The sequence below is a fragment of the Euleptes europaea genome, chromosome 4 (genome assembly GCF_029931775.1).
Source record: "Euleptes europaea isolate rEulEur1 chromosome 4, rEulEur1.hap1, whole genome shotgun sequence".
Classification (NCBI taxonomy): domain Eukaryota; kingdom Metazoa; phylum Chordata; class Lepidosauria; order Squamata; family Sphaerodactylidae; genus Euleptes; species Euleptes europaea.
Window position 1 is genome coordinate 68276086 of NC_079315.1, and position 13696 is coordinate 68289781.

General features: G+C 41.8%; 1 protein-coding gene across 2 annotated transcripts in view; it reads right to left on the bottom strand.

The window, feature by feature from the left end:
• The window catches only part of DMXL1 (Dmx like 1), a 102331-nt gene that overhangs the window by 18450 nt on the left and 70185 nt on the right, over positions 1–13696 (bottom strand). For both annotated transcript variants that reach the window (XM_056847834.1, XM_056847833.1), the window contains 6 exons: positions 12454–12539; positions 11945–12146; positions 7424–7541; positions 3897–3956; positions 1354–1440; positions 25–146 (listed from right to left, as the gene is read on the bottom strand). In XM_056847834.1, coding sequence (XP_056703812.1) covers positions 25–146; positions 1354–1440; positions 3897–3956; positions 7424–7541; positions 11945–12146; positions 12454–12539 — 675 coding nt within the window. The remainder of the gene's footprint in view (positions 1–24; positions 147–1353; positions 1441–3896; positions 3957–7423; positions 7542–11944; positions 12147–12453; positions 12540–13696) is intronic.

Genomic DNA, 13696 nt, shown 5'->3' on the forward strand with positions numbered 1-13696 from the left:
ATGGTAAAGGTTAAAACATAGTACCCTTTAGCTTCTGTTTCTAAGTCATCATCAAGCCAAGCGTAAATCTGTGTAGCTAGAATTCCAGAAACATCTAGCTCTTGAATGTCATGACTGGAAGCTATAGCAATACAGTTTCTGTTGGCCTGAGACACAACAATTGTAAGAAAAAATAATCTGTCAGAAAGTTTAAAATATTCATTTATACATGAAACCATGGAGTCAAACAGTAGTCTACTAGTACCACATTCTGATGGCATTACACCTTCTTCCAATGGTGTAATTGGCAACACTTGTGTCAAGTTACTTGTGGTCAGTTTTACCAAAGATAAAAGATGGACTCAAAGGGGGGCACACTTCTCCAAGAATTCTGTCCGTGTCAGCAGGCCCAATTAATTGAGAAGTATCCACATGAACTTGACAAAGTGGAACCTTGGGAACATTCACTGTTGTTAAAGCAAAGTCTCAGTCAGAGCAGCCTTGAACATTTCTACTGGTAAAGTGCCTAGAAAACTAGTCATGGTGAACTGTTGAGGGTTCCTCTATTTGGTCCCAGGGACCCAACAGGTCTGTAACCATCATCTCAAACCCTGAGACTCGCTGAGTAGGGCCTGGTATCACAGGTAAGGGTTCAGGGGGTGAGATCAGATTATGTTACTACTGACAGTAGTACTTCCACACATCATTAAATAGGTACTACATGGTATTGCGAGTTTGAAAAGATGCGTTATTTAGGAGATGCAAAATATAAAATGAATTATATGCTACACATAAAATGTAGGTGAGCTGGCGGTGCCAGATTATTGACTTTTATTATATTCAATTTACAGATGGAGTTGTTACCACAAGCAGGCATTAAGAATATGGGTACACCAGACAAAGCCCTATATCTGTAATATAGCATACCATTTGATATCGAGGGAAAAGTGATTTGCTCATAATCACATTATAGCCCTTGGTTGATTAACTGGTGTACCTATATTCCTCTTTCAAGAGATGTTGCACAGCATAAAGTGGGCAGGCAATGTGGTAAGATTTAAAACTGTTGGGGAAGTGTGGGGGGAAGATGGTAATTAATCAGTACCATAATTACTGAAATGGTAGATTCCTATGCTTACACCTTCAAGTCTCTTGAAGATGGTAGAGACTACTGTGTTCTACTGCTTACAAAACTAAGAATAACCCTCAGTGCAAGAGCAAGAATTGAAGACTTCTGCTTTCCAGGATCTGACAATTAAAAAAACAAACAAACTCAGAGACAGCTACAATGATAGCAACTCTCTTTTTTTAGGATCCCATCATGCCATTTAAAATATTCAATGCACTGTAGGGGAAAAGGTGGTCTATACTTGCCTTATTGACAGCAAAAGCAGTAATAATGTCAGATTCTTTGTGGATGATTCTTGCTTTACTTCCTTGATATCCCATATCATACTCTATCTGTATTTTTAAAAAGCCAAACATTATCACTTTTGTTATAGCACCAACGTATCTCTTTATTTAAGTTAACTTTCAACAATCTCGGATAATCTAATAGAAAACTGTACTAGTAATTATACTACATACCTTAATTTACTGTCACATACATTTTATATTTAATTCCTAATTACTCTGAAAAAGTGAGGAATTTGTGAAAATACAAAGACAATGTAAACATGCCCACCTTTGAAAATACTTAGGAAATACATAAAATATCCAAGATCAAACATTCAATTGCCCAGAAACAAGTTACTAATCTGGAATTGGATTCTAAAAACTTGCCAACCAAGAACGTTTGCAGAAGGGACACTTTCTGGATTTCCTCTTTTCATGGCAGATCGTGCCAACATCCTGTGCCATTTCAATTCATTTCATGTGCTAACCCTAAAAAATGGCTTTCAGGGTGGTAGAGGAAGTAGTTCACAAAAATGACTTCGGTATATTTGTTCTATTTGTAGCTCTTTAAGCATTAAATTAGCGCCTCCATCTTTAAGACTCTCCATTCTGGTTTAAATACTGCTTCTTCGATATTTTCTGTTCATTGTTCTGAACATACTATTCTGAACCATTCCTTTGAATAGTTTCTTCACCAACTACCTCCTCATTTTCACTACATCAATCATTTTTATTATGTTTGTAGGATCTTTCTTGTTTTTAATGGTTTCTAATGTTATTTTAAACGGCTTATTTTTTATATTGTGGTGATTTTAATTGTAAGCCACCTCCAAATGCTCTCTGAAGAGTGACATAGAAATGTCCTACCGTATTTTCCGGCGTACAAGACGACTGGGCGTATAAGACGACCCCCCATTTTTACAGTTAAAATATAGAATTTGGGATTGTCCCGAGTCCGCGGCCTGGGGCTGGCCCTCGGGACTGCGCCCCAACCCCGCGGCCACCCCCGGTCCTCCTGGGGTGGCTCAACCCCCGGGGAAACGACACCACTTACCGGGGCGGGAGAAAGAGGGGGCGGCTGGACGAGCTGGCAGCGCTCCGGGAGGCGGGGCTGGCGGGAGGAACAGGAGGAGGCCGGGGGCTGACCTCCCGGCATGGAAGAGTGTGTGCTGACCCGGAGCGGCGGGACGTGGCTCTCAAGGGGAGTCGGCGAGGGGAGAAGGGAGCTGGGAAGAAGAGGGGGACGGGGGCGAGAGTAAGGGCCCTCGAGAAGGGCGAGGCTAAAGGCGAGGGGAGGACTGAGCCGACGGCCCATGGAGGGCGGGGCTAAAGGAGGGTTTGGAGGGGAGGGAAGCCCATAAAGACAGAAGCTGAAGCGGAGGCCGGGGAGGAAAGGGGGCATGTTGGGTGTGCTAGGCGGCAGCCAAAACACCCTGTGCCGGGAGAAGAGAGTGGCCACCCCAGCCCCGGCCAGCTGGCCAGCCAGCTGCATGCCTGCCTTGCGCTGCCACTGGAGCACAGCCGAGCACTTCCCTCCGTGCACCCCGGCGCACCTGGCTCCGACTCCGAGCTGGGCAGTGAGCGCCCTCGCCGGGCTCGCCTCCCCTCCCTCTTCTGCCGGACATGGACAGAGCGGAGGCGGCTCTCCAGGCAGATTCTCCAGTCCGGCTCAGAATTCAGCATCCGGCGTATAAGACGACACCTGGTGTATAAGACGACCCCCGACTTTTGAGAAGATTTTCCTGGGTTAAAAAGTAGTCTTATACGCCAGAAAATACAGTAAATACATTTCTTAGAATTTCTTTCTACAGGTACTATTTCTGAGTTAAACTAAAATGTATCTTTTCTATTTCCTACCTGTGTATATTTCCCCTCACAGTAGAACTGATCTTGTATCGAAATAAAGATGATTTTATTTTCCCTCACAGTTCCCTGTCAAGGAAATGCTCTTCTTTTTGATATACAACTCTCTCCTGTCTTTAAAACAAATCCATTCACCCTTACTTATCTGGACTGACTGTTCTTCTGGAACATGTTTCATACAAGTTTATTCACATGCTCTGAAGAGTAGAAGTATCTTACCGAAAAGCTTAGACTACTTTTATTTTAAGTGAGGTTACAAACTTACAAGTACTTAAGTACTTAACTGGAGACCATAATGCTACAGATTTCAGCCTACTCAGCATCCTTTGTTCTTTAGCTTGGATCCTATGAATGAATTCTATGCATGCTAGATAGTCTCTGCTGAGGAGTCTATTTATGCTTCCACATGTTCCATTTGCAGAAGATCAATGGTTTTCAATGGGCCCTTGCACAAACACAAGTTTTATTGGAAGAGGATGATTACTCCACAGCACAAACTATCTAGCATGCACATCATTTATAGGATCCAAGCATATATCAGATGTCAGTACATCACTCTGTATTACAGAATTATCTTGAAAGAAACAACACGTAACACATTTTTGCATGCAAGATATAAATTTTCCCCATACACCAGTTTCTGTTGTTACTATATATACCTTATTTCCATGTTCTTCAACTGGGGTACTTTTGATAGGTTCATTTTGTTCTTCTAATGACTATACCCAAAATAATAATCACATGACAATAGACAGTATGAGCCATAACATGAAATCTGGACAGCAAAGTAAACAATTATCCTACAATTAATGTACAACCATTAACATTTAACTTAGTGAAACAAGTTACAAAGCCACAATGACAGACAATATTTCAAACACTGATATTCCTTCTCAAGATTTCCCTTCAAAAACAACTGTGATGGGCAAATGTCTTTGTTCAATCTGAAGCACATATTAAAAATACAGAAGAAACGTGAAAAAATAACCTTGGTCTTGGTTTGCTTACTATATCAACCCTTAGTGCCTATAGTGCTGATGTCCATTCTTTATAACATTCTCTCAGAAACATGTAAAAAGTGTCCTTAAATAGTGCAGACAATAAAGGCTGAATTGTCCATTTGAGGAAGACAGAAGCACTTCTAATCATCATTCTGATAGTCAGCAGATTTATTGAATGGTATCTACATTATATGCTCCCACATTATTGGGTCCTAGTTATCTGGCTTATAAATGTTTTAAACAAATCAGTATATTGTCAAACAAGAATATGACTTTTACACCCTGATTAGTGGGACTGTGTTGCTCACTGTCAGAGGCTAACTCTAGAAATGATTCTGAATGAAGTGAGCAGAACATGATGACTGAAATGCAGAATGTGATCTAAGACATGTTAAATAATTTTGGAAGAAGGAGAGCTGGTTTTTATATGCCAACTTTCTCTCCCACTCAACGAAGAATCAAACCAGCTTTCAATCACCTTCCCTTACCCTCCCCAATTTACTAATTTTGGAACTTATATCCCACCTTTCTTCCACTGAATGTAAGGCACCATGAGGCTCCAAGGCACTTAATTAGGCACAGGCCTGTTTAGTTCAGCAAGATGAAAGGCAAATGGTGCAGCAGATCAACTCCCTGGGACCAATGGAATTTATAAACTTATAAGAAACAATACCACACAGACCCTTACCTGAGGTCACGCATGCCTTAATTATCGATTTATTTTTTCACAGAATGTGTTCAGCAGTATATCTTTGTTATAAGAACTCCTGTTAGTACAACTATATGTATACTTGGCTGAATGCAATAAATACATATATTTACATGCAGTTCTGTTAGTGTAGTGCAGGGGTGGGGAACCTTTTTCCTGCCAAGGGCCATTTGCATATTTATATCATCTAGGGGCCATACCGGGCATAGATCTCCCAGCTGGGTGTGGGGGGGAGAGGCTAGGGTTGCCAAGTTCCTCTTCGCCATGAGTGGGAGGTTTTTGGAGTGGCGCCTGAGGAGGGCGGGGTTTGGGGAGGGACTTCAGTGCTATAGAGTCCAATTGCCAAAGTGGCCATTTTCTCCAGGGGAACTGATCTCTATTGGCTGGAGATCACTTGTAATAGCACGAGATCACTTGTAATAGCACGAACTTGGAGATTGGCAACCCTAGTCCCTTACTGTTTTCTCTCTACATATCAAGACAAATGGAAAGGTGTTTGGAGGGTGGCTTGAGGGCACTTCAAAGGTGGAATAGGAGGGAGGGAGGGAGGGAGGGAGGGAGGGAGGGGGAAAGCAAGAAAGAAAGCAAGAAAGCAAGAAAGAAAGCAAGAAAGAAAGCAAGAAAGAAAGCAAGAAAGAAAGCAAGAAAGAAAGCAAGAAAGCAAGCAAGAAAGCAAGCAAGAAAGCAAGCAAGAAAGCAAGCAAGAAAGCAAGCAAGAAAGGAAGAAAGCAGGAAAGCAAGCAAGAAAGAAAGCTAGAAAGAAAGCAAGAAAGAAAGCTAGAAAGAAAGCAAGAAAGAAAGCAAGAAAGAAAGCAAGAAAGAAAGAGGGGGAGAAAGAAGGGGGGAGAAAGGGAGAAAGAAATGGAGTGAGGGAGAAAAAAAAAGAAAAGTAGGGAAAGAAAAGGACGGAGGGAGACAGAAAGAAAGAGGCCATTCATGCACAGGAAGTTTTGCCTTGGATCTGCAGCTCTCCAGATACACATTTTCCCCATCCGAGTTCTCAAAACTCTGCATGGGAAATTATTGATGAGTTTTGAGAATTTGGATGGGGAAAATGTGCATCTACAGAGCGGCAAATCCAAGGCAAAACCTCCCGTGCATGAATGGCCAGAGACAGAAAAGCCTCCCCGCTTTTTCCAAACACACACACAGCCCCCCACCTCCTCCCTCAGCAGAGAAGGGGGGCGCACAGAACAGCCCGCAGCCCACGGGGTGCCGGGAGAACCTTCCCTTCCCACGCATGCTCGGCACCCTGCCCCTCTGACAGCTGCCCCCTCCCAGCCGGGTCGCCGCCAGGGAAGGGAGGGGAAGGGAGGGGAAGGGAGGGGAAGGGAGGGGAAGGGAGGGGAAGGGAGGGGAAGGGAGGGAGGCGCCCCAGAGCTTCCGCGTCCCAGAGCCTCCGCCCACCCGACTTCCTGCCCCATGCCTCGCCAGCTACCAGCCCAATCACCGCGCCCTTCACCTGTGGGCCGGGCTGGGCCCCACCGCCTCCCATGTGCCCGGAGCAAGCAGCAGCAGGAGGATCCTCCGCCCGGCTGGGCTTTGCCGCCGCCTTTGCGCCCCTCCGCCAGCCACGCCCCTCCGCTCGAACAGGCCCAGAGGGCGCCAGAGAAGCCACTGGCCATGCCGACTGCGGGCGCTTGGCTTCTGTTCCCTACTTGCCTGGCCGGCCGCACACGCTCCAGCGGCGGCTTCTGTAGGAGAGTCCGCGGGCCGCCGCCAATGATGTCCAGGTTCCCCACCCCTGGTGTAGTGTATAATACTGGGCCAAAGCTAGCTATTTAGAGTCAATCAAACCTGATTTTTTTCCCAATGCATAACTTATAATGGCTCATATTATATTAAAAAAAAAAAACAAAACAGGAAAGCAGTAGAGATGTAAGAAAAGTGTAAGGTGATAAATGGAATACGAATAACACAGCATTACAAATGGAAGGTCAAATCTGACAATGTAATGGGCAATAAACCTGTGCTCAACATCGAATGAAAGAGACAAAGGATCAGAAGGGAACACTCTGAAGAGCCAGAAATCAACAATTGTATCTTAGCGATTGCCATCAAATTGACGTGAAGAATCAGGAGGGGGATAGAACTTAAGTACATTACTGACAGCCTCAAAGTGTAGAGGATCTGCAATCTCCATAAATACATAAAGGTATTAATGTATGTGGGTTGCCGACAAGTAGCGTGCTTTAATTGTCAGGTAAAAACTTAACGGTAAAGAAGGAATAATCAATTATCTTTAATATCCCTATACCCTTACTCTCATATACTCATTTGCAGTACCAAGATGCACACAAGGATTCCTACACATTCACCAACCAGATGACTGGCACTTGTGCTAATGAGATGCATTGAATGAGATAATAATTTTAGAAAGAGGAAAAGCCCTGAAGGACAAAAGTTTTGATAAACATGGGTTTAAGAAACATAATTAATGGTATGTAATTTCATATGGAAGCATTAATATACACACCTCATTTAAGCGTCTTCTCTTTGTAAATATGTTTCTGATGAAGGTTTCCTGGACCATTTCTTGTTTAATGAGATACTGCCAAAGCCTCTTCACAGACAGGGCACTGTTACTTGTAGACCTGTAAGTGAAAGATAAAACATCTAAGCATTTGAGAACATCAGAACTGCAAATTTCAAACAGAAAGAGGAAGATATGAAGAGTAAAGTAGTATCACTGCTCTGTATAATAAATTTAATATGACTACATCTGATGATAACTTACACATAAAAATTAAAACATGTACTTAATTTCCAGATTTTTTAGAAAGTCTCATTGTACTTTCTTTGTGCACTCACACAATGGGAAATGTCCACACAGACGAGCAACAAAATCTTCCAGAATTCCCCTGAATGTAAGAAACATTATTTCAATTAATGGTTTTATCTCTAGCAGCAGGAGAAAGTATCCCTACCAGTAGGGATACGGGTAGGGATACTTTCTCCAATAGCAGGAGAAAGTATCTGTCATGGACATATTAGTGTGGGAGGATGAGTCCTCATTGGAGAAACAGGACTGGTCCCCGAGCCCCACCCTGCCAGACGCTCCCTCCAAGGTAGATACCTCAGTGCAGCCCTGAAGGGAACCTTTGCTAGTACTGGCGCTGACCCCTTAGCCAGCAGGGCCCTCAAGCCAGGAGGTTCCAGCATGGACCTGCCGATGGCAGACCTGCCACATTCTCCATGACCCCAGGAACAGAATTAGGCCTGAGGCCTGGACCAGCTGCAGGAATGCGCGCCTGGCAGCCCAAAGCCTCTCCTCTGTTAAGGAAGCACCAGAAGAAACCAGTAAGTTGCAGCAGGATCTGAACACTCCTACTCGCTGTGAGCAGAGGGGCTGCTTCAGCTTGCAAGATGAGCCTAATGCTGGACCCAGCATCACATGCAGGGAAACTCCATGTAAAAGGCTACAGTGAGGCTGGTGTCAGTGTGGAGCCATTGCTCTTCAACCTTGCTGACAGTCCTACCGGTTGCTTGAATTCTCTGAACCTTGTGACCTTGTCTTTGGACCCGACTGCTGAACCTGACCTGCCAGGTATTGTTACTGCAGAACTCAGTGGTGCCCACACTTTCTCAGTTCCTTCACAAAGCCACTACTGAACTTCTTACATATTATTCCTTTTACTAATATGAACATGGAAGCAGGACACTTGAATGGTTGTACAAAGCAACTCTTAAAAAACAATGGCTGATGCTAAATGCAGGCTCATTTTCTTCTTCCTGTGAAGTTACACAATGGAAGATTACTGAGGCATAAATAAAGGCCTTATGAACGCATGCACTAAAATTGTGTTCTCCCAAAAGCTGCCTTTCATGGAGTAACGTTGAGAAAAGCTGATCAAGTGGACTATATTTCTGCTTTGCAGATGTCCTCTATCACATCTTTAAAAAGAGTTACAGAAGTAGCATGATTTCTAATAGAAACTGCATGCATTTCCAGTGGACACTACTTTAACTACATCGTAACAAGTTCTGACAGCACAAGTTTATGCACAAGCTCTTTCCACTTTATTCTTCCCACAAAAGGGAGGAAAGGTAAAATATCCAGAGCAACACATAAATGCAGAACAACTTTAGGCAAAAACTCTAAACTTGGATATAAACCTACTTGACCCCTATGAAATTTTACAAAAAAGGGAGAGTTGAGTTTCAAACCATAAAACTCACTCTGCAAGCTCACCCAAAAGCATAGTTTTTTAACCTTAAGAAGATTCAGTGATCATGTATGTAGTCAAAGATTCAAAGTAGTTTGGTCATCAGACCTGTCAACAAATTCACTGCAGTAGTATGAATTTACTTGGGGATGTAAATTAATCAAACCCTTGCAAAAAGATTTAGATTATGGGTGAGCCAACAACAAAATGAACTTTCAAATAAACAGACAAATTAGATTTTTTTGTATAAACCATTACATCTATATCACATCGGATGGCCCATACCCTTCAGGTAAGATATCATCTATTTCCATAAAATAATTGGTATCTACCCATAATGAACAGATAATCGGTTACCTTAAACATTAGCTCTGATGTTGAATAGAATTTTTTGCCAATTTTATCCATTTTTGTCTTATCTAATATAGCTAAATAGACAGTTTATAGAAAAGCAGAACTTTCCATCTTATCTTCATATAGGTTTTCTAGCTTCCTTACAGCTGCTACTGTAGTCACTGGTTTCAGTCACAGATCTATTGTGATATCCCACGTGACAGGTAAGGCAACATATCCCAGCCATATTGACCCAATTATATATGAACCATGCAATTTAGAACACCAAACAGATTTCTCATAGTTCAGCCATTTTGAGAAAGCTGCCCTTTAGTTAGAGACAACAGTCTAGTTTCTCTTATATCAGTAAATGAAGTTTCACATGGCACTTCAGACCAAATCACATTGGTACAAATTACTGTCAGATTCCAGGTCAGAAACAAGCAAATTATTATGCGATACTTTATTATGCCTTGAGTTATTGTCTCTCGGCAATCACTGTAAAACAGATCAAATCTCTAGAGTCTGGATTTTTAGGTTTATGGAGAGTTATGCCTCCTTTTGAAATAAACAATGTATCTTGAGTTTGGACATGTCTTTCATTTCTATACAAAAAGAATACCAAACCAAAACTCAAAGTAACTAGAGGAATGAAATAAGGGTGATCATACTTAATATATTTTACAATCATCCTCAAAAACAAAAAGCTATGGGACACGTTTATCCCCTGACACAGTATCAGTCACACACAATCCTAAACAAAGGTATACCCCTCTCAGCACAGAGAAGGGTGTAATTCTGCTTAGGATTGCAATGTCAGGCAGTAAACCATCTCCCTATACAGGCAAGATACTAAAATAGTTTTCCAGTACAGGAAGGATATCAGCACTACTGATCCTTCATCTTCTCTCTCATTCATATTCATCTATCTCATGGGATCACTTCAGTGTTTGAGACTATATCCTCTCAAAGGCAGTAACTCAGCACAGTGTAAAGAAATAGTTTCCAAGAAACAGAAGACACATTTGTGCCCAGATAGTATCCTGTGTTTTATTTTCCTTATAAGATGAAACTATTTCTTCGGGGGGAAAGCAACACAAAGTGTTCTACATACTATGTCAATACTATATGTTCCACATACTATCAACATAGTTATTTATTTTTTATTTAGTACTAAAGGACAGATGGATAGGGGAAGATATCAGTGATTAAAGGCCATTCACAGTGTCACAGACATTACACTGAGTATACACTCAAGAGAGCTCTATAGCCCATGATGACATCTTGATAAGTTTATGTATAATGCAATTATTAACAAAAGCTTTTTTCACAATTTTAGGTGTGGAAATCAAACTTTCACAGCTGGTTTTACATGCTGCCTGCAAGTAATGTATGCTTAAAGGTTAACACTAATGCTGCACTGCAATGCAAGTTTCTATTAGACTCTATATTACAAATAGCAATGTGAGGTTAAACAATAACTGATTGAGGTAGTGGTTTTCAGCCCAAGGGTTAAGAATCTTTAGATGGGTTGCATAATCCAACTTGCTGGGTCAGAATCCTCTATAAAGCCACCCTTTTTTTGCTGCTTTTAAGAAGAATCCACAGTTAGTGTGCGTGCACAGACATCCAGGGTGTCACAATTTCTGATGCACTTTACATACACAATGAGAAGCAACAGGGCAGTGAAGCTGCTCAAAGGGGGACAGTACTCCTTCACAGCTCTGGTACTTGGTGTTCAACTAGTGTTTCTGTCCCTGGCTTCCCTGATTTGCTGCCTACATGTGAGGTCACAACTTCCTAGCTCCTCTTCCCCTGTCCCATGGCTCAGATGCAAAGGTTGTCGCAAATACAAGTATGTTGTAATATTATGACAGGACAACTGGTTAGAGAGAGCTGTCAGTACATGTCAGATCTAGAGGATCTGGGCTGATGTAAGAGTCTGTAATGGCCTGCAGCAGCAGTGTAAACTGGAAGGAACCAGATATGGCCGGAAAGGTGATGCAATGCTGTGGGTGTAGTAGCAGGTGGCCTGGTGCATATCTGATGTATAGTGTGTATATAAGTGTGTAGCCTCTAGGGCTCTGTGTTGGTGAGTTAAGGAGGGCTAAGCCGGAGGCTATGTTGAATTGTGTTACTGATTGGAAGTGTATGCTGGAGACTGGATGCACTGTAAATAAACTGAGCACTTTTCTAATCGTCAACGTCTGGTGGAGTGTCTTGGGACAACTGACTAAGCACGCTGAAACTCGCGATAAAGGTGACTGCCCATCATGTGCTTGTAGCACAATGAGTTCCATGATGTCACACCCAAACGTTAAAGGTGGGTCCCAAATCTGAAAAGGTGGAAGACCACTACAGTAAAATGACTGAATTCTCAACTAACCAACATGACTGAACACAAAAACGTACATTTCAAACAGCAGATTTCACACACGCGACTAAAGAACATTAACAACATATAGTTACAATATAGTTCAGTCATTGTATGTATTTACTTGAAAGGGGTGTTTGTAGGTTCCAGCAGCGCTTTGTGACGGAGCAGTGCAGGACCTGAAGAGGATGCATCTTCTGAAGTACGAACAGAAATGAAATTTTCTGGTGGGCCATCATGCATCTCAAGTCGTCTGAGAAGAACTTGTTCCCAGCGCTGGAGTACCTTTAGAACTGTGTGACACAGTGGAGAGCTAACTGGAAGATCTGAAAATAGGCAAAAACATTTTTTTAACTGCTTTCTCTTCATACTGCTCAGTTACAACATCAATCACATCTTTTATTGAAAAGGAACAAAACCTTGGACTCTTGTAACAATTAGTCAGAAACTAAGCCATATAAATTAAGAATCATTAGTAAGCCTGAAATTTTAATATTTTAACTGAGCAGAAATATCTACTATAAATAAAGCATATACAAGTAAACAAATCAGAAGAATCCGTAAAAGGTATACATAACTAACCTTAAGCGAGGGAGTTCTACAAAAGACAACATTATGAAGACAGATTATTACCTGAAAGATCATGCCCAGCCAAAGGATAGAAAATCTTCAAATTATGAAGAACCAGCTGAACCATAGCCAGTCTCATCAGTGACCAACTAAATAAAATAAACATTTATTGAAATTTTTGGTGATATTCAAAATGTTGCAGTCTCAAATATATCTTTTCTGTGATAATTCAATATTTGCTTTTTACAGTCAAAAGAGTTCTGTGCACTCCCTTATATTACAGGGTAGCATATGCTTCTTGTACATCACTATGAATAAGACACTGGCCAAAAGCATTCTCTTGACTCAAAATTTTAGCCACTAAAATCCTGATCACAGTACTTTTTTCCAAGTGCTCAAAATAATCCAGAGGACTTCTATAAGCATTATTGAATGAATGTAAAGTCAGAATATGAACATACTAAACTGGAGTTTGAAAGACAGAGACATGCCCAGGCCACCCTTGAATTTATTCATGCCCTTAAATTTGAACTACAGTTTATTCCACAAACTTTCGGCCCAGCTTATGTCATAACCCAGGGGTCCTCAAACTTTTTAAACAGGGGGCCAGTTCACTGTCCCTCAAACACTGTTGAGGGCCGGACTATAGTTTGAAAAAAATATGAACAAATTCCTATTCATACTGCACATATTTTATTTGTAGTGCACAAAAAATAAGAGAAACAATGCAATATTTAAAATGAAGAATGGTTTTAATCAACATAAACTTATAATATTTCAATGGGAATTATGGGCCTGCTTTTGGCTAATGAGATGGTCAAAATCCGGTTCCATATTTGTCACCACTAGTTGTAGCAAGTGATGCAAGTGTTCATCAGTTAGTCTGGATCTGGTTGGAGATTTCAGATGTTTCATTCAGGAATTAACAAATGCTGCTTAAAAACAGGGACTATTTGTTCAGTGGTTCTCGTAGGTTATCCGGGCTGTGTAACCGTGGTCTTGGTATTTTCTTTCCTGACGTTTCGCCAGCAGCTGTGGCCGGCATCTTCAGAGGAGTAACACTGAAGGACAGTGTCTCTCAGTGTCAAGTGTGTAGGAAGAGTGATATATAGTCAGACTCACTCTTCCTACACACTTGACACTGAGAGACACTGTCCTTCAGTGTTACTCCTCTGAAGATGCCGGCCACAGCTGCTGGCGAAACGTCAGGAAAGAAAATTCCAAGACCACGGTTACACAGCCCGGATAACCTACGAGAACCAATGAACTCTGACCGTGAAAGCCTTCGACAATATTTGTTCAGTAG